This window comes from Halichoerus grypus, chromosome 2, assembly GCF_964656455.1.
Source record: "Halichoerus grypus chromosome 2, mHalGry1.hap1.1, whole genome shotgun sequence".
Lineage (NCBI taxonomy): Eukaryota > Metazoa > Chordata > Mammalia > Carnivora > Phocidae > Halichoerus > Halichoerus grypus.
Window position 1 is genome coordinate 126,730,999 of NC_135713.1, and position 24,811 is coordinate 126,755,809.

General features: G+C 37.0%; 1 protein-coding gene across 1 annotated transcript in view; it reads left to right on the forward strand.

The window, feature by feature from the left end:
- The window catches only part of MEIKIN (meiotic kinetochore factor), a 106,416-nt gene extending 82,554 nt beyond the window's left edge, over positions 1–23,862 (forward strand). Inside the window, exons 11-13 of the mRNA XM_078066344.1 lie at positions 1,307–1,426; positions 12,660–12,783; positions 21,175–23,862. Of these exons, the coding sequence (XP_077922470.1) occupies positions 1,307–1,426; positions 12,660–12,783; positions 21,175–21,206 (276 nt within the window). The 3' untranslated portion in view covers positions 21,207–23,862. The remainder of the gene's footprint in view (positions 1–1,306; positions 1,427–12,659; positions 12,784–21,174) is intronic.
- The last annotated feature ends 949 nt before the right edge of the window (positions 23,863–24,811 follow it).

Genomic DNA, 24,811 nt, shown 5'->3' on the forward strand with positions numbered 1-24,811 from the left:
TATCAGATATATGGTTGGCAAATATTTTCTCCCATTCTGTGGGTTACCTTTTCATTCTATTGATAGTATCCTTTGATGCACAGAAGCTTTAATTTTTATGCAGTCTAATTTATCTATTTTTTTCTTTTCCTGTGCTTTTGGTGTCATAGCTCAGAAATTGTTGCAAAATTCAATGTTATTAAATTTTCCCCCTCTGTTTTCTTCTAAGAGTCTTAAAATTCGGCTCTCATCCAACCAGAGTTCTTTTTAGGTTCAACTAAACAATAGGAATACAACTCACAAGCAGGACAGAAACAGGTGTTCCTCTTCAGTGGGATCAGTCTTCACAGAAGTCCATGGAGCAGTTTACTTAGCAGTTTGGGTACAGCTCAGATACAACGAGATGAGATCCAGTATCTTTTGTAATATCACATAGACATAGCTTCCAGAGTCCCCACAAGAGACATGCCAAATTACAAGAGTCAGGGAAATCCAAACTATGGTGCTTTTTGTAGGGTTTATTTACATATAGTGCATTTATCATTTATTCATAGTGCAATTATAGTTCTTCCTAGTCCAGATGCAATTTATCAATCAGACATCATTTTTACCATTAGCAATGTTGGCATTGTTACCTTTATCAGGTTCCTAGTGGAACAGAGCATGAGAATTAAGCAAAGATCAGTTTTTCAAGCTGGGAAAAGGGTTCTTTATAGGTTTACTTATTCTGGCTATTTCATATAAATGGAATCGTATAATATGTGGCTTTTGTGTCTGGCTTCTTTCACTTAACATAATGTTTTCTAAGTTCATCCATTTTATAACATATACTTTCTTCCTTACTTATGGCTGAATAATATCCCATGGTAAGGATATACTACATTTTGTTTACTAATTTGTCAGTTTGGGGGCATTTGAAAGAATAATATTGCTATGAATGTTCATATACAAGTTTTTGTGTGAATATGTGTTTTCAGTTGTATTGGGTATATGATTAGAGGAGGAAGTAGAATTGCTGAGTCACATGGTAACTGTATGTTTAACACTTTTTTTGTGGTGGGCTTTTTAAAAACAGCTTTATTGAGCTATAATTAACATACCATACAATTTACCTATTTAGAATGTGAAATTCAGTGTTTTTTAGTGCATTCACAGGTATGTGTAATCATCACCAGTCAATTTTATAGTCTTTTTATCACCTCAGAAAGAAACTCTGTACTTTTTTCCAAGAAAATGCTTCTAATGAGATAGTATTTCACCTTTAATTATGTAAAAATAATTGTTTCTGCCACATTTGACTTCTATAAGAGTAATATATTTTTTATAGATTGATTTGTCCTCAGTGCAGAGAGCATCTTTTGAAGAACTATTTCCAAATGTCAGCAATTATGTTAATTCAAATGAAATTGTTCCTGTGTCAAATTTGCAAGAAAATTCTTCAAATGAGGTTAGTATTTTCCATTTTTTCTTCAATTACTAAAAGAAATTATTACTGTTATATTAGATACTTTGTATATGAGGTACTTTAGGAAATCTGTAACTCATTTGAGGCTAACATCATCCACATGAGGAGGCAGCTATCAGTTACAATTCTAAATAAAGAATGTTAGGCTGCCATGGCCAGAACACTGCATTGTCAGGGCTTGGTGCTATTAAATAACTAGAGGAGATACTGTTAACCTACTTTGATCCAAAACTCTGTTTTCATCTGTACATATGAGTTGTAGTCACCAATTTCATTGTGTTAAGATGAATACACAGAAGTACTATGCTCCATTAAAAAAAGACATAAAATTCATAAAACTAAGAGCCATGGGGGTGGGAATAGAGCTAGAGTATGAGGAGAAAAAGAGAACAGAAAGTGGGATGGGGAGAAAGAAAGAGCCAGAAAGAAGGGGTGTGGGAGCAGACAGAGAGACAGAAGGACAAAGTGAGAGAAAGAGGCAGAGAGGAAAAAGACATAAAAAGGCAAACTAGAGGGACATGTAGTGGTTCACTGTAGCTAGACCTTTTCAGTGTGACTCTGGGATGAGGGTGGGAATCTGGATGGTGAGAGAAGGCTGGAGATGAGACTGTTAAGATAAACAAGGGCCAAGAATTCAAACGGTCTTTAATCCATATTAAGCAATTTGGATCTTTTTCCTGAGAGGAGCCAATAAAGGATTCTGAACAAGGGATGATGTCATATGTCCTTCTGGCTCCAGAGGTGGAGAACAGATTACAAAAGGCCGAGACTAGAGACAGAAGGATGATTTCCTGGGAGAGAGAGAAAGAAAAGGTAGGGTAAGAGGCTGAAGGGAAGTAAAAATAGATTGAAATAAGGACTTGGAATGGAAGAAGTAGGGAAATACAAGACTATAGCACACTGTTGAGAGGCCAGGTGAAACTGGAAACTATTACCTCTCTTAAGAAGCATTTTTATTGAGGAATAATTGACATACAATAAACTGCACATATTTAAAGTGTATAATTTGGAAGTTTTCACATATGTATGCAATTGTAAAACCACCACCATAATCTAGATGGTGAAAATATCCGTCAACCCAAAAGTTTCCTCCTCCTGTTTTATAATTTTTTCCTTCCTGCCCCTGTCCCCCAAGCAAGTACTGATCTAGTTACTGTAATTATAGATTGGTTTACATTTTCTAGAGTTTTGGGTTCATTCAAGTGAGAGAGAATTTCTGGCGTCTTTTACTCAGTATAATTATTTTGAGATTCATTCATGTTGTTGAGTGTATCAATAATTTGGTCCTTTTTACTGCTAAGTAGTATTCCATTTATGGTATACAAAAGTTTATCCTTTCACCCATTTATGGACATTTGGATCATTTAGCTACTAGGAACATTCATGTACAAGTATTTGTATTGACAAAGATTCTCTCCTTGATCAAACTTTAGTTAAGCTCTTCTGAGCCCTCTTCTCAACTAAGCCTTGTGTCCATTCTTGCTGAGTATAGTTTTAACAAGAATTTTCTCCCACCCTTGATATCTGATCTCCCACCCTTGATCTGATCTGATCTGATCTGATCTGGCCTGCCTTTGGCACTCTGGCCTCTCAGGTCTAATTGGGTTCCTGGATCCAGTTTCAAAGGTGTGTGTGTAGGGGAGTTGCCCACACCCCCAACAAGCAATACTCCTGACATCAGCTGAGTGTCTTAGAATTCAACTCAATTTTGACACTATCTACCTGAAGATAGCATCAGATTCCACAGGTAAAGGGCTTATTCCACAAAACCACCCTCTACTTGAGATGCCACTTGCCAGTCTAGGTTGTTACCTGTGCTTCTGACCAACTGCCTATAAATCAGAGGTTCCCATGACCCACTCCTTGGATTTTATTAATTTATTGGAGTAGCTTACAAAACTCAGAGAAACATTTTACTTACTAGATTACTGGTATCTTATAAAAGAATATAACTCAGGAATAGCCACATGGAAGAGATGCATAGGGCAAGGTATGGGGAAAGGACAAGGAGCTATACGTACATCATACATCATACATACATACATACATCGTATATTATGCAAATGAGGCTGGTGCTCCTTCTTGGGCAGAGATTTTAGTATTATAATGAGGTTAAGGTAACTGTCTGTCATTGCGTGGGTCATTCCATAGTTTATCTGTGCAGGCATGAGTCAGGGGAGGGGGTGATGCTCAAACTGGTCTGGGGGTCTGGGCCACGGGATCTCTTCTTTCAGACAGTCGTTATTGCTTGAAGGGTAGTTTTGGTTTCCATTACAGGATGCTATGCCCCTTGGGTCTTTGCCTGGGTTAAGAGATAAACTGGAAAAAAGGGCTTAAGGGAAAATGTGGGACAAAGTTTGATGGGTACAAGCAGGCGAGCAGTAAAGGTCAGGTCTTGGAGTATAGCTGGTGACAGCTTCATTACGTAGGTATGGTTGATTAAATCATTGGCCATTGGCAACCGAGTAAACCTCTAGCTCCTCTCTCCTACCTGGAGGTTATGAGATGGGCCTGAAAGTTCCAATCCTCTAATCCAGGATTGATTCCCCTGACAACTAGCCCCCATCCTCAGGTGCATTCCAAAAGTTTTATCACATTAACAGAAACACCTTTATTGCTCTTATCACTTAGGAAATTCCAAAGGTTTTAGGAACTCTGTGCTGGCAATGGGGATGAAAACCAAATATATATTTCTTATTAACTCAATATCAGTGCTCCTGTGTGGCTCAGTCAGCTGAGTGGCTGACTCTTCATTTCAGCTTGGGTCATGATCTCAGGGTCCTGAGATCAAGCCCTGCATTGGGCTCTCGCTCAGTGGGGAGTCTGCTGGAGATTTTTTCTTTCTCTCCCTCTGCCCCTCCCCTGGCTTGTGCTCTCTCTCTCTTAAATAAAAATAGATGAATAAATCTTTTTTTTTAAAAAAAAAATCACAATATCACAAGGTCAATTTAACAAGAATCTCTTTACACTTGATGTCTCTTCATAGTAATTTTTCAACAACTGACACCCTCATTCTGCTCATCAGTTGTACATTCCTAGCTGTATTTGCTGTATTTGGATTTGAGCCCAATTACTCTCCTCTATTGCAATACCTTATTATAGTGTCTTTTTGTGTGTGTGAATAGAGAAAGGTTTATTTCTTTTTTTTAATTTAAAATTCATTAGCCAACATATAGTACATCTTTTTTTTAAAAGTATGGTTGACATACAGTCTTACATTAGTTTCAGCTATACAATATAGTGAGTGAACCCTATTGCAATAATCTTGAATAAAATCTTAACTGTAATAGTAAGTATCAGAATAAGTTCTTCTTTAACTGTGTGGATATATATTTCCTTCCTCTTGGGTAAGTACCTAAGAAATTTCCAAACTGTTTTCCAAAGTGGTGGTACCATTTTACATTTCCACCAATATTTGAGACTTGTAGTTTCTCTACATCTACATTTCATCTACGTTTAGTTCTGTCAGTCTTTTAATCTTAACCTTTAGTTAAGTTAATCTTAACCTTTAGTATGGTCAGTCTTTTAATCTTAACCTTCCCAATTAGTATGAAGTGATATCTTACTCTGGTTTTAATTTGCATTTCCCTAATGACCAATAATGTTGATCACATTTTCATGTGCTTATTTGCCATCTATATATTTACTTTGGTGACCTACCTGTTCATATCTTTTGCACATTAAAAAGATTGTTGATTTTCTTATTGTAGATATAGAATATCTTTTGAAAGATATTTTCCCAGTCCATACCTTGTCTTTTTATCCACTGCACTTTTTAAAAAAATGAATAAACAGACTTTTTTGTGTTATTTTGTATATCATAAAATTCACCCATTTCAAGTTTACAATTCTGTAATTCTTAGTAAATTTATGGAGTAGTGCAACAATTACCTATGTCAGTTTTAGGACATTTTCCAAATTCTTCACACTTATTTACAGTTAAGCCCTGTTCTCATGTCCAGCCCCAGGCAAATACTAATCTATTTTCTGTCTCTAGAGTAATGTTTTCTGGACATTTGTTATAAATGGAATCATAAAATCTGTAGTTTCTTGCAAAACAATGTCACTTAAAGAACATACATTTTTAACTTTGAAGAAGTCCAGCTTGTCAATTTTTTGTTTATTTTTTTCATGGGTATGGCTTCGTTGTCATCTAAGAAATCTTTGCCTAACCCAGGGTCACAAAGATTTTCTCCTACGTTTTCTTCTAGAAGTTTTAAAATTTTGCACTAATGCCTGTGAGTTAATTTTTTATTTATGGTGTGAGATATGGATTCAAGTGTATTTATTTCCATATAGACATTCAATTATTCTATTGAGAGGTTATTCTTTTTCCACTGTACTGCCTTTTCCACCTTTGTTGAAAATGGTTATCCTTGTATTTGTACGAGTTTCTGTAAGGTTTTACTGTTGTCTGTCTTTGTGCAAGTATCACACAGTATTGAATAATGAGGCACTATAATAATTCTTGAAATTAATTAGTGTTAGCCTCTAACTTTGTTCTTCTTTTTCAGTTGTTTTGGTTATTCTAGGTCCTTTGCATTTCTATGAATTTTAGAATCAGCTTGTTGATTTCTACCAAAAAAAAAAAAAAAACCTGATGGAATTTTGACTAGGATTGCATTGAATCTACAGATTAATTTCTCAATAATTGATATCATGACAATATTGAGTCTTCCAACCCAAGAGCAATGTATAGCTATCCATTTTTTGGCTCTTTAATTTCTCTCCAAATTATTCTGTAGTTTTCACTGTTTGGGTCATTATTCCTACTTGATGTCATTATATCCCTCCTGATGACAGTATTTCATATTTTTGATACTATTATAAATGGTATTCTTAATTTCAATATCTGCCTATTAATTGCTAGCATACAGAAATACTTTGTGTGTGTGTGTATATGTGTGTGTGTATTGATCATTATATTAGTCTGTTCGGTTTGCCATAATAAAATATGATAGGCTGGGCGGCTTACACAACAGAAATTTATTTTCTCACAGTCCTGGAGGCTGGAAAGTCTAAGACCAAGGTGTTAACCTATTCAGGTCCCAGAAGGGCTTTCTTCCAACTTGTAGATGTCCACCTTCTTGCTATGACTTCACATGGCCTTTTCTCTCTTTACATGAAGTATAAAAGTGCTCTGGTGTTTCTTCCTCCTCTTAAAAGGGCACCAGCACTTTCAGATTAGGACCTTGCCCTTATTAAGTCAGCGTCACCCTCTCACAGAGTCTATTTCTAAATACAAGTCTAATTGGGAATTAGGGATTCAACATATGAGTTTTGTGGGGATAGAAGCATTCCATTCATAACAAGTATACTACAAACTTGCTAAACTTAATTACAATTTCTAGTAGTTCTCCCCAGCCCCCCCACAAGTTTCCATCATGCCATAGGCAACTATGTTATCTGTGGGAAAAAAGTTTACTTCTTCCTTTTTTTTTTTTTTTTTTAAGATTTTATTTATTTATTTTGGTGAGGGAATGTGCAGTGGGAGAGGGAGGGAGAGAGAGAATCTCAAGCAGACTTTGCCCTCAGCATGGAGCCTGATGCGGGGCTCATTCCCATGACCCTGAGATCATGATTTGAGCCCAAATCAAGAGTTGAACCCTTAACCAACTGAGCCACCCAGGCACCCCTACCTCTTCCTTTTTAATCTGGTTGCCTTTTTTTCCTTACCCAATTTCCCTGACTAGATTTTCCTGTACAATGCTGAGAGAGTAGTGGGGAGAGCAGACATCCTTGCCTTGTTTCTATACTTTGAGGGAAAGCATTCCGTAGTTAACCATTAAATATGATCTTAGCCATAGGTTTTTCTTAGGTTGAGGAGGTTCCCATCTATTCCTAATATGCTTGAGAGTTTTTATTAGGAATGGAATTTGGATTTTTGCCAAATGCACTTTTTGTAACTATTGAGATGGTAGTAGGAATTTTTTTTTTCAGTTTGTTAATATGGTGAATTGATGATGATAATGAATTGAATATACTGATTTATGTTCTAATGTTAAATCAACTCTGCATCCCAGGATAAACCCCACTTAGTTATGGTGTACTTTTCTTTTTATGTATTGATGTATTTGATTTGCTAAAAATATTTTAGAATTTTTCCATCAGTGCTTGTGAGGGTCTGTAGTTTTATTTATTTATTTTTTTGATGTCTGTCTCTGAGTTTAGCGTGAGAGTAATGCTACCCTCATAGAACAAGTTGGGAAGTACTCCTTCATCTTCAATTTTCTGGAAGAGAATTAGTATTATTTCTGCCTTAAATGTTTAGTAAATTCACTAGTGAAGCCATCTAGGCCTGGAGTTCTCTCTTTTGGAAGGAAATAAGCTACAGTTAAAAATCTCTTTAGGGCTATTCAGCTTACCTATTTCTTCTCAAGTGAACTTTGGTAGTTTGTGTATTTCAAAGAAGTTGTCCATTTTCTATAAGTTGTCAAATTTATTGTCAGATGTTATTTATAATATTCCCTTATTATCCTTTTAATATGTTGGTATCTGTAGTGATAAAGCCTTTCTTATTCCTGATATTGGTAATTTATGTCTTTTTTCTTTCCTCATTAATCTGGCTAGAAGTTTGGTCTCACTGATTTTTCTCTATTCGTTTTTTTTTTCCTTTTTTGGGGAAGATTTTATTTATTTATTTATTTATTTATTTATTTATTTATTTATTTATAGAGCAGAAGCGGGGATTGGGGCAGAGGGAGAGGGAGAGGGAGCATCTCAAGCAGACTCTGTGCTGGCTAGAAGTTTGGTTTCACTGATTTTTCTCTATTGTTTTTTTTTTGGAAGATTTTGTTTATTTATTTATTTATTTATTTATTTATTTATTTATTTATTTATTTACAGAGCACAAGCAGGGGTAGGGGCAGAGGGAGAGGGAAAGAGAGCATCTCAAGCAGACTCCGTGCTGAGTACCTGTGGGGCTTGATCTCATGACTCTGTGATCATGACCGGAGCTGAAATCAAGAGTCAGATGCTTAACCAATTGAGCTACCCAGACTCCCTTTTCTATGGTTTTTCTATTTTCTATTTCATTGATTTCTGCTCTCATGTTATTTTCTTTTGTCTGCTTACTTTGAGTTTAATTTGGTTTTCTTTTTTTACTTTCTTAAGGTGGAAGCTGAGTTCATTGATAGGAGACCTTTCTTCTTTTCTCCTGTAGGTATTTAATGCTACAAATTTGCTTTGACTAGTGCTTTAGCAGCATCCCACAAGTTTTTACATGCTGTATTTTCATTTTCATGAAGTTTAAATACTTTCCATTTTCCCAATTTATTTATTCTTGATCCATGGCTTGTTTAGAAGTATGCAATTTCTTGTCCACATATTTGGAAAATTTTCAGAGATCTTTCTGTTATTAGTTTCTAATATAATCCCGTTGTGGTCTAAGATTGTTCTGTGTATGCCTTGTATGTATGCCTTTTTTGAGACATGCTTTATAATCCATTTGGTTTATGTTGGTAAATATTCTGTGCACACTTGAGAATAATGCGTATTTTCCTTTTTTTTAGTAGAATGGTCTACAGTATCAGTCACGTCAGGTTGATTGATAGTAATGTTCAAGTCAGTTATATCTTTGCTGATTTTTTGCCTATTTCGTCTATCCATTATTAAGAGGTATTAAAATATCAGACTGTGATGGTGGGTTTGTCCATTCCTCCTTTCATTTCTTTTTTATTTCATTTTATTTATTTATTTGAGAGAGAGAGAAAGAGAGCATGACCTGGGGGAGGGGCAGAGGGAGAAGCAGGTTCCCAGCTGAGCTCGACATGGGGCTTGATCCCAGGACCCTGGGATCATGACCTGAGCCAAAGGCAGACGCTTAACTGACTGAGCTACCCAGGCGCCCCTCTCTCATTTCATTTCTATCCTCTTTGTTTTATTTATTTTGAGGCTCTGTTACTAGGTGTGTAAATAGTTAGGATTGTTTAGGATTGTTGTTTTCTTGATTAATTCACCCTTTTATCATTTTGAAGGAACTTCTTTATTACTGGTAATATTCTTTGCACAGAAATCTACTTTTTCTGGTATTAATATACTCTAGCTTTCTTTTGACTGTTGTTAACATGGTATGTATTTTTGTATACTTTTACTTTTTTAAAAAAATGTGTTTTTTTAATTTTTAAAGAAGTTTTAGATTTGCAGCAAAATTGAGAGAAACCTGCAGAGATTTCTTATATCCCATTGCTTCAATACATGCATAACCACCACCATTATCAACATCATTCAGCAAGTGGCACTTTTTTTTTTAACCAAGGATAAACCTGCATTGGCATATTATAATCACCCCACACAGTCCATAGTTTAACTTAGGGTCCACTCTTGGTGTTGTGCATTCTGTGGGTTTGGGTAAAGTTTTATTGTTGTCAGTATTTTAGATATTGGCCATTCTAATAAGTATGTAGTAGTATCTAATTGTTGTTTTAATTTGCATCTCCCTGATGAGGAAATATGGTGTGGAGCATCCTTTAATATGCTTACTTGCCATCTGCATATCTTTGATGAGGTGTCTGGTAAGGTCTTTGGCCCATTTCTTAATTATGTTGTTTTCTTATTGTTGAGATTTAAGGAGTCCTTTGTAAGAGTTATGACCCCTTGGAGTATCCTGCCTGGTAAGAGTGTCTTTGTATGTCCTGAGCTACACCAGATAGTTTATGCTAAATGTGATTTATGGTAAACACCTGTTTTTGATGCCTGAGGCTTTAGGCAAACTTTGTGTCAGTTTGACCTCTAGGAGACTGGTCTGAGGCAAGGATTACTGGGCTTCTCATGTTGGCAACACTTTGCACATGGGAAAACTAAATGTTATCCATGTGACTCAACTAGGAGAGGACAACTGGAAGCTTATTATCCTGGATTGAGCTCTGTGTACTTTTTCTCTTGGACTCCACTTATGTGCCTTTTCCCTTTGCTGATTTTAGTCTGTATCTTATTGTGTAATAAGACTTGACTGTGAGTATACCAGCTTTTCTGAATCTTGTGAGTCCTTTTGGCAAATCATTGAGACTGAGGTGGTCTTGGGGACTGAATTATCTTTTTTTTCTGGATATTTTTAAATTCTTATTTGTGGGTGTGCTGTAATTTCACTGGAGTGTGTACATAAAGAGATTAATATTTTGTTTGCTGTTGGCTTTTTGTTCTTTATTTTTTATATTTATTTATTTATTTATTTATTTTTAAGATTTTATTTATTTTTGAGAGAGAGGGGGAGAGAGAGCGAGCACGAGCAGGGGAGAGGGGCAGAGGGAGAAGCAGGCTCCCCACTGAGCAGGGAGCCTGATGCGGGACTCAATCCCAGGCCCCTAGGATCATGACCTGAGCTGAAGGCAGACATTTAGCCGACTGAGCCACCCAGGCACCCCTATTCTTTATTTTTTAAAGATTTATTTATTTATTCTGGAGAGAGAGCAAGTGCAGGGGGAGGGGCAGAGGGAGAGGGAGAGAGAGAGAGAGAAACAAACTCCCCACTGAACGCAGAACCAAAAGTGGGGCTTGATCTCAAGACCCTGAGATCATGACCAGAGCCAAAAATCAAGAGTGGGACGTTTAACTGGTTGAGCCACCCAAATACCCCTGTTGGTTTTTTATTCTAATGTTGTTTGGAATATTGGCTTCCTGAATGTGTGCACTTGTGTTTCTCATCAGTTTGGGAAATTTCTCAGCTATTATCTGTTTTATTCTCTCTGGGATGATAATTGGCATATAATAGGCATCTTTCTATCCTCTATATCTTTCAAACTCTTTTTAATATTTTTCATTTATTTGTTGTATTCTGGGTAATTTCATAAGTAATTCTTTAGTTGTGTCCACTTTGCTGCTTAAGGCTTCCAATGAACTTTGTATTTCAACAATTTTATTTTTCATTTCAAGACATTCTAGTTGTTTCTTTTTCACATCTGCTTTTCACTCCAGATAGTCTCTTGTTGCTTGCTCATCCATGAGATTTCAATTGTTAATTCTTTAATCATTTCATACATTGTTATTCTATTCTGATTTGGCAGTTCTGATATCTGATGTCCTGGGGGCTTAACTCCGCTCTTCGATATTCTCAGGAGTTTGGTACTTCCTTTATTGTTGTTATAATAAAATTAGAGGATGAGGTGAAATGTATTTTGTCCATTATTTCTGCTTGGAACTGTTCTGAGCTGAATCTTGAAGAACAACTCTGATTCTGACCCTGATCATTTATTTCCTTACTCTTACTTGATAAGAATCCTATTTGCCTAAAATGGGGATTCCATCCTCCTAAGAGGATATATATCTGTTTCTACTACAACGGCTATAGCTAGGGTCGGGTATCACTCCGGGACCACTTTTGCCCCTTTAAGGATTTTGGCTTAGTATCAGAATCTCATGTTGAGAATTCCCTTCTTCCTGCTGACCCATTTACAACATCTTTGTCTGAGCCAGTCACTGTGCCCAGGGGCATAGCATATAGTGATTGGCTGGGCTGGGTTTTAGGGTCTCTTGGTGCTCAGAAGTATTATCAGCTCCACCTGAGCCATAAGAAAGGGGTGTGTGCAGCCTGGGAGAATAAGTAGATTCTCCCAAGAAAATTCTGGTACTGTTCAGTACCAGAAGAATAGAAATGATGCTGGGCAGAAAAATATCAGATGCCCACCCCAGAAGATGATATGAATTTTAAAGTAGAAGTTATTTCTATATAGGCTTTACTTACAGTGGGAGGAGCCCTTGGTAAATACATATGTCTATTTCTGAGTTCTAAGAAACAAGCTATGTCACTTTTGGAAGATACAGTATTTCTTTATTCTAGAGTCTGTTTGATTGGCAGTTGTCAAAATTCATTGAGTTGGGAAACCAAGGAAATCTAGTATATGGCTCAGAATTAAAATAAATTTGTGTTTTAATTCAGTAAATCTTGTAAACTTGCTCTTGCACTTTGGAGTGCTTGAATCTCAACTCTATCAGTATTCTTTCTCTCTCCTTAAATAAGGTATCCAAATTCTCTGAACCTAAGTTTCCTCATTTTACAAATGGGGATGATATAATCTTCCCTGTCTGGTTCTTGTGCATATTAAATAAGCAAATGTTTAAAAACCATTTCATTAGTGTCTGGAGTGGAGTAAGCATTTCATAAATGCTTTCTGTCATTAATATGTATGAAATATGGATGTTGAAATGATTTGCCTTTGAAATAAAACAGCATACAAATACAGTACCTGGAAGAATTATGCACTATTTTTTTCTTTTTCAGGTTCCTTCAAATACATCAGAAATATGTTGTATTATTAGAGCAACACCGGGAACTAGACAAATGAAAAGTAAAGGTGTTATAGTAAAGAAGAAGAAATATTCCCCACCTAAAGATATTCCTCAAGGTACTGTAATGTGAATGCAGAGCTTATTTTTTGGATGATATAAAACATTTTTTTCATTGTAAATTCCTTATGCACACAGGGAGTCCACTTACAAATTGTATTCTAGGAGTTTTGTACAAAGTGAAAACAATAGAATTACAAAAAGTTTGGTTAGGTTTTAGAACCTGAGTAAAATATTTTTTTGAATGTCAGATATTTAATCTTTTGAAAAATTAGCTTATGCCATTGATCTAAATGTATTTATCTAGGATACTTTTTCTTACAACTACTTGAAATTTAGTGTTGGGTTTCACTTTTAATAGCATTCTTTGTTAAAATATTTTTCATATATTTTTGCATTCACTTATTGTTGGTTGAGCACTTCCTCTGTGAAAGGCACTGAGCCAAATATCTTATTACATCTCATTTATTTCTCACTATGACTTTATAATCCTCATTTTATATGTGAAGAATCTGGGGCTTAAAGTAGTATGCAATTTGTTCAAGGTTGTACTGCTGGTAGTAGAGAGGAATTCCATCTTTCAAGGCTTTTAAACTCCAAGTTTAGGTTTTTCTGTTCTCCTGACTGTATATCAGACAGAATGTCTGATTAGTCATTGGAGCCTGGGAACCTTTTATTAGTAAGCAGGCAGTGAAGCAGTTGAAATTTAATAGATTATGTACAACTTCAATCCAACTAAACTGTCTACTTTTGATCCTTGTCCCCATTTCTGGCACCAGTCTATGCTGAGCACTCCCTAAGTCCACAGAGGTTTTTTCTCTTTTTTCCTAAGTTCCTTAAATACTTAATTCAGTGCTACTCATTTGACACTTACTAATATATTACTACCTCACATAATTCACAATGCTGACTTTTCATATTCTTCAGGTTAGCAAGTTTTCAAAGACAGTGACCACATAATAGACTTTTTTCTATCTCTATCTCTGATGACATGAGCATGGTAGTAGGGAATAGTAGATGCCATATCAGGGTTTGCCCAAAACAGAACCAGTAGGATATATGTACACACATATACATATACATATACGTAACATATACATATACAGAGAATTATTTCAAGGAATTGACTTAGGCAGCTGTAGAGTCTGGCTGAAAACTGTAGGGCAGGCTGGAAACTCTTGAGCAGGAGTTGATGCAGTCTTTAGGAGGAATTTCTTTTTTCTCTGAGAAACCTCAGTTTTGTTCTTAAGGCCTTTTAACTGATTGGATGAGGTCTACCTACATTATCAAGGATAATCTCTTTACTTAAAGTCTATTATTATAGATGTTAACCTTATCTACAACTTTACCTTCACAGCAACACCAAAATTAGTATTTGATTTAATTGGTTAATATAGCCTAACCAAGGTGACACATACAACTAACCATCACAGCCTATTTCATGTCAACTATGTATTCATACACATGTCCTTAAACCATAATTAATATGTAAATAGAGAAAGTAACAAAGTTATACTTCTGCCTAACATAATGCAGCTGTCCTACATACAACCCAAAATGTGCTAATTCCTTCCCCAGAAGAGGATGCAAAATCCTTGGATGATGTTTACTCCTCTTCTTGATATCCTGTTATGATATAGAGTTAACTATTAATACATTTTATGTTAGTTGATATAGGAATAAGAGAGGGAAGAAAACAAAGATATTTGCTTAAACTAGTTAGGTGGACATAACTGGTATTTATAACTACCTTCTTCCCTTTCATATTTCCTCTTCCCTCAGCAAGCATCTCAGCTGGTCATAGTTCTTAAGCTAGTGGGGTAATATCAACCTCATTTCAGTAAGGTCTAGGCCATTAGTCCTGCTTGGACTGGGTTGTTGTACTTTTCCATTGACCTTAATCTCAGGGCATAATAATACTAAAAGATGCCCTAAGGAATATCCTGTATTCTAGACATACTCTTCCTTGCCTCCATTGCAGAGGAAATTTCGCTTGAGTGGTTAGGATCAGTCACCCTGGCCCGCATAGTAATTCCCTTTTTTGCTTGTTGATTCAGAGGCCTGAGGAGCCCAAAGCAGCCAGGTCGCAATCTTAGCTTCAAGTTCATTGGAATCATTGCTGTGTCTCTTGGTGGAAACATCCCTCCCTTTGGAACTAAGACCTCTAGGCTAGCAGAGCATGGCCTGTCATGGGAACAGGAAGCAAAAAATTTTCCTAGTAGATTACTAGGGATAATATTGAGTGATCTCATTTCCATCTCTATTTCTTGATTCCTGGACTTGTGAATCCTGGCTGTGGGAGAAATAGCACCATATATTGAATGCTGATTCAGAGCATATACAACATTCTGAGGAACCTTGTCTCAGCCCAAGGTATTGCTGCCTAAAGGGTTCTTTAACTGAGTCTTCAAAAGGCCATTCCACTATTCTGTCAAGTCAGGTGCTTCAGATGGTGGGGAACATGGAAAGACCAGTGAATTCCATGAGCTTGGGCCTTTTGCCACCTTCTTTTGCTGTGAAGTGAGTTCTTTGATCAGAAGAAATTCTATGTGGGATACCATGATAGTGGATAAAGTATTTTCTAAGTCCTTGGATGGTTGTTTTGGTAGAAGCACTGCATGCAAGACAGGCAAATCCATATCCAGAATAAGTGTCTATTCCAGTAAGAATAAAATGCTGTCCCTTCCATGATGGAACTTGTTCAAGGTGATCAGCCTGCCACCTGGTAGCTGGCTGATCACTCCAGGAAATGGTGCCATAGTGGGGATTCGGTGTTGGTCTCTGCTGCTAACAAATTGAATACTCATCAGGGGCTATAGCCAGGTTGACTTTAGTGAGTTGCTGAGCCCATGCATAACCACCATCCCTGCCACCATGGTCACTTCGTTCGTTAGCTTACTGGGTAATGGCAGAAGTGGCTGGAGAAAGAGGCTAACTGTTATCCACAGAATGGGTCATCTTATCTACTTGATTATTAAAGTCTTTGTCTGCTGAGATCACCCTTTGGTGAGTATTTCAGGGGACGCAGATACCTTCATATATTTTTGCCCATTCAGAGAGGTCTGTCCATATACTTCTTCACTCCTATCTCCTTGTCATCAATTTTCCAGTCATGTATGTCCCTAACTATCCAGCCAAACTATTGGCCACAGTCTGTGAATCAGTATATAACCACATATCTGGCCACTTCTCCTTCCAACAGAGTAAACGGTGAGATGTTTTTCTTGAAGCTCTACACTGGGAGGATATACCTTCGCCAGTTTCCTTCAGGGATGTCACAGAAAGAAGCTGTAGGTCCTGTAGCTGCCCCTTTCAGGTGTTGCCTGCATATCATGTAGAACCATCTGTGAACCAAGGCTGAGTTTTTTTTTCCCCTCAATCAGCTGATTGTGGAGAACTCCCCATAATGCCAAAAGTGCAGGCTGGGAGAGAGAAGATAATGTAGCAGCAGTATGGACCATGGGCATTTGAAACACATCCTCATCTAACTTACTTGTGCCTTTGGGGCTCTAGCTCAATTTCATACATACCATTTCTATTTGACAATGCAGTGCTGTTCTGCACAGCCAACTTTGTGGCTTGGTACATCAGACTATGTATACTTCATGGTTGGCAGCTCAGGTCTCATTGTAACTTGGTGTACCATGGTTAAATATTCAGTCTCTACAAAGGCCCAGTAGCAAACCAAAAACTGTTTCTCAAAAAGAACAGTTATTCACAGAAGATGCTAAAGATTTGCTCCAAAATCCTAAGGACCTGTACTGTGATTCACCTACAGGATCCAAACAACATGTATATCTCCCAATGACACTTCAAGCACCATTTGATCTGCTAGATATTATGGTACAAGTGGCAGAGCATCTTGCATAGTAGCCTGGACCTGTTGTAGAACCTTCTCTTATTCTGAGGCTCCCTCAAAACTGGTAGCCTTTAGGCACTGAATAAATGGGTTGGAGTAGTACACTCAAATGAGGCATGTGTTGACTCCTAAATCTAAAAAGGCTCACTAGGCATTGTGCCTCCTTTTTGGTTGGTTGAGCTTGATGCAACAACTTATTCTTTACTTTAGGAGGTATATCTCTCATATCACTGGGCCCCTAGAAATTTCACTGAGGTGGAAAGAGACCCAGCAATTCCATTTCCCTGGACCATGAAGACCCAGCAATTCCCCTTCCAAGAGTATATCCAACTGTAATGTGTACATATGTTCATCAAAAGATGTTTGCTAGAATGTTCATAGCAGCACTTGGATAATAGCCCCAAACAGGAAATAATCCAAATGGCCATCAACAGTAGAATGGATTAATAAACTCTGGCACATTCATTCATTGGAGTGCTATAAGCAGTGAGAATCCACAATGCGGAGTTACATACAACAGTATTGATAAATCTCACATGAGTCAGACACAATAGAGTACATTTAACATTACTTATATTTAGTACAAAGCTAGGCAAAACTAAACTATGATGAAAATCACCATAGTGGATGTACTAGTTGGGAAGGGGCTATTAACTAGAAGGCATTATGAGATGAAGTTCTAGGGTGTTAGTAGTGTTCTGTTCCATTATCTGAATGCTGGTTACATGGGTATGGTAAGTCTGTGAAAACCCATCAAGCTTTACAGTACATATATACATACTTTTCTGTGTGTATGCTATATTTCAATAAAAAGTTATAGAAAAACTTATCTTAATTTGATCTTTATGGCAAGTCATATTAATTTATGACATGAGGTAATGTCACAGCTCTGGGTTTAAGTATGCAGCAAATCAAAACTAAATGTGTCTGGGAAGTTCTTCTGAGTGTTTAGACTGAAATTTTTAGTTTAATTCAGAGAGACCCCTTGATGTATGTTGAACCAATTATGCCACCTGGCTTCTTTCTAGGTTCTCACCTCATTTGGCAGCCTCTTCATTTAAGTAATTCCCCCTTCAACTTCTGGCCACTTGTCTCTGCCTTTCCTTTAGTAAAAATAGCAAAGCCCTAAGCTAACTAGTGATCGCGTTATTTTAAACATGTAACAGCCTATTTTTAGTCCTGGCATTTAATATTTAGCTAGTTTGCCAGTTATCTAATCAGTACTGTAGGATGAAGCTCACTTTTGATGGTCTAGGACCCTTGTTCATTAATAATGCTGATTAGAGAAAAAATGTGGTGAAAGTGAACCACTAGAGGAGTCCAAAAGAGATGTGATAGAGGAGGTGGTGTGGGTAAGTAGAAGTTTGAGAATGGTGACAGCCTGATGAAAGAGGCCCGAGAAGACATCAAGTCCAAGGTTTCTCAATGTGTGGTCCTCTAACCACCTACACCAGAAATACTGCAGACCTGGCAAATTATATTCTCTAGAGATACGGCACAGGGATCTGCAATTTGAAGAACTCTCAAAGTGATTCCAATAAGCACTAACATTTGAGAGCCATTTAATGATCTAGTCTATTTTGTTCATTTTACATATAATAAAAATGACCTAGCCAGATCAATAAGTGACTTGTCTGAATTCACGCAGCTAATTACTGGTAGAATCAGAATTAGAACTTAGCTTTCTTGATTTGCAATAGTTTGACTGGGTAGCTGTCAAATAAGGCATGGGGGCAGGGAGTAGAGTAGATAGGGCTCTGAGTTTCTCAGCTCCTCCATACAGAGCAGTTTTGCTTCTCTTTGTTTTATATATTGGACTCCTGTATTCTATTTAAAGAGGTCTTTTTTGTTTTGTTTTGTTTTGTTTTTTTGCCAAGAAGAGGCTTGGAAAAATCATTGCTGTGTACTTCTTACAGTTATAGCAGTAGATATCTAATACATTATTACTTTAATTTGGCCAACAAGCATGTATTACACACTGCAATATTAGCTGGGGATAAGAGTACAGCCTTAGTTCTCCAGGGCTTACAGACTAGTGATGAAACAGATCTCATAGTCTTCTCTATAACATGATAAAACTGGAACAAGGCACTGCAGGAATCTAAGAGGGGATACTTTTAACCTTGCTTTGGAAGACTTCCTAGCTAACAATGCCTTTTGGAAAATCAGACAAAACTTGAAGCTATCCTTATAGTAAGGTTTTACAATTTCTCTTTTATTTTGATCTTTAGAAGACATGATAAATGTTGTGTTATAAATTCATATCTCAAGCTTGTAGTACAATAAGAGCCTTTAACTGGATACGTATACATCTTTAGTGAGAAGCTTGAGTTTTTAGATAATAAGAGCAGGTAGATGTATCACATAGAAATATGACAAATGAGATGGAAAATGACTTGGGTATCCTACGGATGGTAGTAGAAATCAGTTAAGAATAAGATAGTAGGAAGGGAAAAATGAAGGGAGGGAAATCGGAGGGGGAGACAAACCATGAGAGACTATGGACTCTGAGAAACAAACTGAGGGTTCTGGGAGGGGGTGGGGGGATGGGTTAGCCTTGTGATGGGTATTAAAGAGGGCACGTACTGAATGGAGCACTGGGTGTTATACGCAAACAATGAATCATGGAACACTACATCAAAAACTAATGATGTGATGTATGGTGATTAACATAACATAATAAAATAAAAAAAAATGTAAAAAAAAAAAAGAATAAGACATCCCTAAGTTCAAAACCTAGCTCTGTCACATGAGTAAATTCCTTAAATCCTCTGACTTTTAGCCTCCTATCTGTAAAATTGGCATAATAGTAGAACTTAGTTCAGAGAGTTTTTGCAAGGATTAGAGATAATCTCTGTAAAGCATCTGAAATACAATAATCACTTCTTATGCAATAAGTATTACTTGTTTCTATAGAGAAGGTTAATTCCTCAAGACCATGTTTTTCTTTTTCCCTTTGGAAATTATTCCTTTGTTTTTATTAAATTGCAAAAGTCTAAAATATATTGGGTGGTTGTTGTATTTGATGATAAATTTGGTTGTGCCATCTCATGTAAAGAATATAGCAGGTAATTGTGTAGCCTTTGACACAGACACATCGATCTAGTACAAATATAGAGATGCCAGTCCGTTCCTTGGGGAAAAAGAAATCAAACTAGTTTGACATCGTGGAGATTTTTAAATCTGTTGATTTGACGTCAAAATAGATACAGTTCTGCAGTTGATTAGTTCATTTATTCAGCAAATATTTATTGAATCTAGATGTCATATGTTAGATGAAGTTAGTTGATGGTAATATGCATTATTTAATAATGCATATTCCCGGGTCATTGTTCAGCGATCTGATTCAGTACTTCGGGGGTTTGAGAACCAGTCTAAACTAAAAATGTGTATTGGCATAATTGCCAGGGCTTAGTGACTGATTAGGTACTGGTACAGGGTGGTGAGAGAAAAGGACAGTTAGAAGATAACTCCCAGGTCTCCAGTATTGTAGTTTCAGAAATGATGTGTTCTAGGTGCTGTCCGTCCTTGGATAATGTATGAGGCCTGGGTAGGGGTAGGTGAGACTAGGTAGTTGGGTGGGCTGGTTACCCACTTGGGAAGTTACTACAAATTGCTATGGAGTAGATTAGTGTGGCCCAGTTTTCAAAGTCTTTAATAAATGAGCAGATAGTGTCTGAGGTCAGTAAAGAAAACAATAGGGAGGAGTAGAGGGTAGAACAGGCAGTGCTTCACACATTTTAATATACTGGGGAATTACTTGTAGATCTTGTTAAAGTGGAGATTTTGATTCATTAGATCTGGAATGGAACCCAAGATTCTACATTTCTAATGAACTTCTACATGATGATGAAATTACTCGTCCATGGACCACAGTTTGAACAGCGAAGATAGAGGTCTCTGGTGTTCAAACTTATCTGTATATCATTCTTTCCTGGATATTTGACTCCCTTTTCCAGAGATTCTAATCTAATTGGTATGAAGTGTGGCCTGTATAGGTACAACGAAGTTTGAGAATCATTGATAAAGGCCAGGGGGTGATGTATGTCATAGTATGAAAGTGGCAGTGGGAATAGGTTAAAACTGGCTCCACTAGGGATCTCCTGGTACCAGATGTAGGGGGAAAGTCCCCAGAATCCTGTATTAGAAAGAACTTGGGTTTAGCTACAGCAAGGAGTAGTAGAATACAAAGGAAAGGTGGGTAGGAAAACGTGAGGGGCTTCTTCGTGGGTGGTGGATGAGGATAAGAAGCACAACTGGATCAACTCCTCCAGGTTACATAGCTGGAGTTAGAGGCCTTGTGATGGCTACTGACAGCCATCTTTGCTGGGCTTCCCATTGGAATGTTATTGAGCAGGTCATTTTCTGTCTCCAAAGAGGTATCCTCAGCCTGTCCAGGAAGGAGTGAGCCAGCTATTCCTTTTTTAAATTATTTTTAATGGCCTCTGGATTTATTTCCTAAGGCTTGACAGGATGAAACGAGATTGGCTGGGTGTCAAGAGTTTTTGCCCCCAAGGATTGGTTATTAATAATTATTGGTCACTTCTTGTCATGTATATGAAATAATCTATTGTTTTATATTTTTCTCCAGATATTATAATAAAAACAAATGGCAGAATGTAGCAGCCATGGCTGAATTTTCACCACTTTGAAGATATACATGAAGTCAAAGCCCATAAAGCAGAATGTCTGCCTGAAATTATATATAATTCAAAAATCAAAATTCTCTAATTATTTGTGATATATCCTGGTGATGAAATTCTACTGAGATTCTTATAATTTACTTTTAATCAGTAAAGAAACATTCTTATGTATGCCTCTTAAATATATGTATTTGTATTGTAAAATAAGAATAAATAGCTTATATTAAAAGACTGTACACTAAACAGATGATTTCAGCTATTTATAAAGAGCAAAGTACCAGGCTACTATGTAACTGCCTTTGTTTTTTTTTTCCCAAAGTTTGTCCTCTGTATGGATTAAAAGTAGTAAAGTTGTTGAAGCACTAAAAATGAAAATGCTTATATTACGAGCTATTTTTAACAGAACTTAATTGAAACCACATGAGTGAGAGACCTACTTCCAGGCCTGACTGAAAGAAACTCTATACTCTAGTTTGCTGAAGCAGGGAATGTATAATACGTACAATCAATCATACACTAAGTTTTTGATGTATTACCTCATCCTTAAACCTTTAGCTAATACTGTCTGTAAGATTTTGTGTGTTTGTGCGTGTGTGATATTATTTGTTGTGGTGTCTCCACACTGCTCTTCCTAAAAAGCAGCAGTCCTGTTGTCAGTGAACATAGTACAATTGTATAACTGTTGGTGAAATTTTAACTCTTGATGGTTTACTAATGTTATTATACATAAAAGAAAATAAGAGTCAAATTTTCAAAGCTGCTTCAGTAAGAAAATTCTAAAATCAATGAATTAATTTGAAGTTATGTAACCTATATAGCATTCATTTTTAAAGAGGGGGGTGGGGGGATGGGTTAGCCTGGTGATGGGTATTAAAGAGGGCATGTACTGAATGGAGCACTGGGTGTTATATGCAAACAATGAATCATGGAACACTACGTCAAAAACTAATGATGTAATGTATGGTGATTAACATAACATAATAAAAGTTGGTTTCATGAAAAGAAAAAAGAAAAAAGAAAGAAAAGAAAGAGGAGTTCCATGAAGATATTCTTATAAATGATTTGACAAGGTCGTAAGCCACTAACGAAGCTATTTGTGATTTCTATTTCAAATTTTCATCTGGAGGTGAAATACAGGAAAGTTGTTAGGAAATGTAGAAGAGACCATTAAAGATGGAGGCTAAAAGCAAATTTAGATCTGAATTTTAAATCAGTCGTCAACTAACACAGCAACTCTTGGGATGGTTTTAAAAGCAGAAATGTGACAAGCAATGTGGGGAAGAAGAAATGAAATAGAAGGCCTATTCCCTACTTTCAAGGAGTCTATCATCTAAGTGGGAAGCAAGAGGACAAATTACTTGATAGTTTCTAATCAGGTGGTGGGTTCCTGTGAGAAAGAATGACCCTGATTCTTAGTCTGGGCCTAGTGGGGCTGGAGGAAATAAACACTTATTTCATATTGCTGATAAGGAAAATAGAGCTAGATCAGAAAGAGGTAAATACTTAGAACAGGCTGACGTGATTTGGAAAGTGACAGAGCCTGGATTTGAAGGCAAGAGTATTTAAGTCCAGTTTTTTTGTTTTATCATCTAGAGCATAGGGAAAAATGGGAGGGGAAAAGGATTTGCAACTGGCATTCAAGAGGCTTAGGGGTGGAGGGTATGACTTCTATTATGATTAAAAGGAAGGAAAGTAGAATAAGCTTGATGGTTGTCTAGAAAGCATGAGAAGTCCAAAGAGGATTTCTGTTGGCAAATCCTACAAGAAGGTTGTGCTCTTAACTTTATTTCTGTGGGTAGGCCTCAGAGGTCTTTCAGTGAACCACCCTAAAGAGCATCAGAAAAAGAGTTCTCTTCTGGAGAGAGGGTGTCCATAGTTTTTAATCACATTTTCAAAGTTGTCTGTGATCTAAAAACAGTTAACAAGGGACTTGATCTCTTTATTTCAATATATAACTGATAATTTTTAAGCATTTAAAATTTTCAAATTATACTTCATGAAAAAAAAAATCTCAAGTCTTAAGTACCCAGAAAATCCAGTTGAAAATGCATGAAAGGGCAGATGTAATGTCATTTCCATTTAAAAATTTTTAACTGGAGTGTTTTTTCACCTCTCCAAAGTATAATTCATCATGGTTTGTTCAGTTGTGAATAGTCTCTTCATCTCATGTTGTGTTTATGGGAAGGGTATAATACTCAGACTTTCCAGATAAAAGTTATCTACAACCTCTTCTAATGTAATGTTGCTTTCTGACCTGTATTTTAAAATGTTGACCCATCTTATATCTTAAATCCTCCCTTGACTCCATATGTTCTTCTATGTACCCATTTTTCACCCTTTTACACCCAGATTTCCTAAAAAGAGTGCTGTCTACTTTTGCACAAGTCCCTCACCCCTCAGCCCTTCCTCCTCCTCCACCTGCTCCCAACACACACACACAGTCTGGCTTCAGTTCTGGTTCTCCACTGACACTGTTCCCCTCAAGGTTACCAGCAATCTCCTTGATGCTAATCTAAGGGTATTTTTCAGTTCTCATCTTACCCAACCTCTCTCTCCCAGCTAATGATATTGTAGACTAGTGCTCTATTCTTGAAAGCCTCCAGTAAGGAATGACCTCTTGGAAATGTTGCTCTCCAGGCTTTCATCCAATCTCCAGCTCTTTTCCATTTCTTCTGAAGGCTCATTTTCCTCTGTCCAGCCTTTAAATTTTGGTGCTTTCTGGGTTCTCTTCTAGGGCTTCTTCTCATGTTACATCGTCTCCCTGGGTGATCTCACCTATCTCTGACTTCAAGTACCATCTCTGGGCAGTTGGCCCCAAATCTTTGTAACTGCCATGGATATATGTAAGTGGACATGTGTGGTGATTGTCTCTGCATCTGTCCCCCAAAGGATTAGTTGTCTTTCCTTGTATTCCCACAGCATTCTGTATTTGCCCACATCATAGTATCTATCATAATGTTAATTATAATAATTATAATAATAATTATAGTTAATTTCCAGTCAAGTTCTGTTTTTTTTCTTCCTAAACTGTAAGGTCCTTGAGTGAAGGAACTACACTTGTTCATTATTGTGTTTTCAGTTCCCCTGTACCTCCATCCTAATTGGGTTTTGAATTTCCAAGCCATATGGTTTAGGTGGGATTGATCCCATCCTTAGTTCCAGGGGTGGGCCATTAATGGTTTAAATAAATTAACATAGCTCTCCCAACTCTGGCACAATGATTGGTTCAGGAATGGGGCCAAGGCTTAAAATGATCCTACTGGTATAAAGCTCAGAGTTTTTTTTCTGGGAATGCTGGGATACAGACTTCTTCTTTATTCTTTTGGATTTTACCTGAAAGGAAAGCTGCTGGCAGCCACTTGTGTCCACAAATGGAGGCCTGGGAATGGAGTTCACACAGAGAAATTAGAGCTTTGATAGAAAAACTGGATTCTTGATATCATTGTTGCAGTCCCTGGATGCATCTGTGTCTGAACTTTCCATCTACTTTAGGTTTTGTTCTGATAGCTAATCAGTTTCTTTTTAAAACTATGCTAGTTTATTTTGGATTTTCTGTCATGTGTAACACAGAACATCCTGACTGGT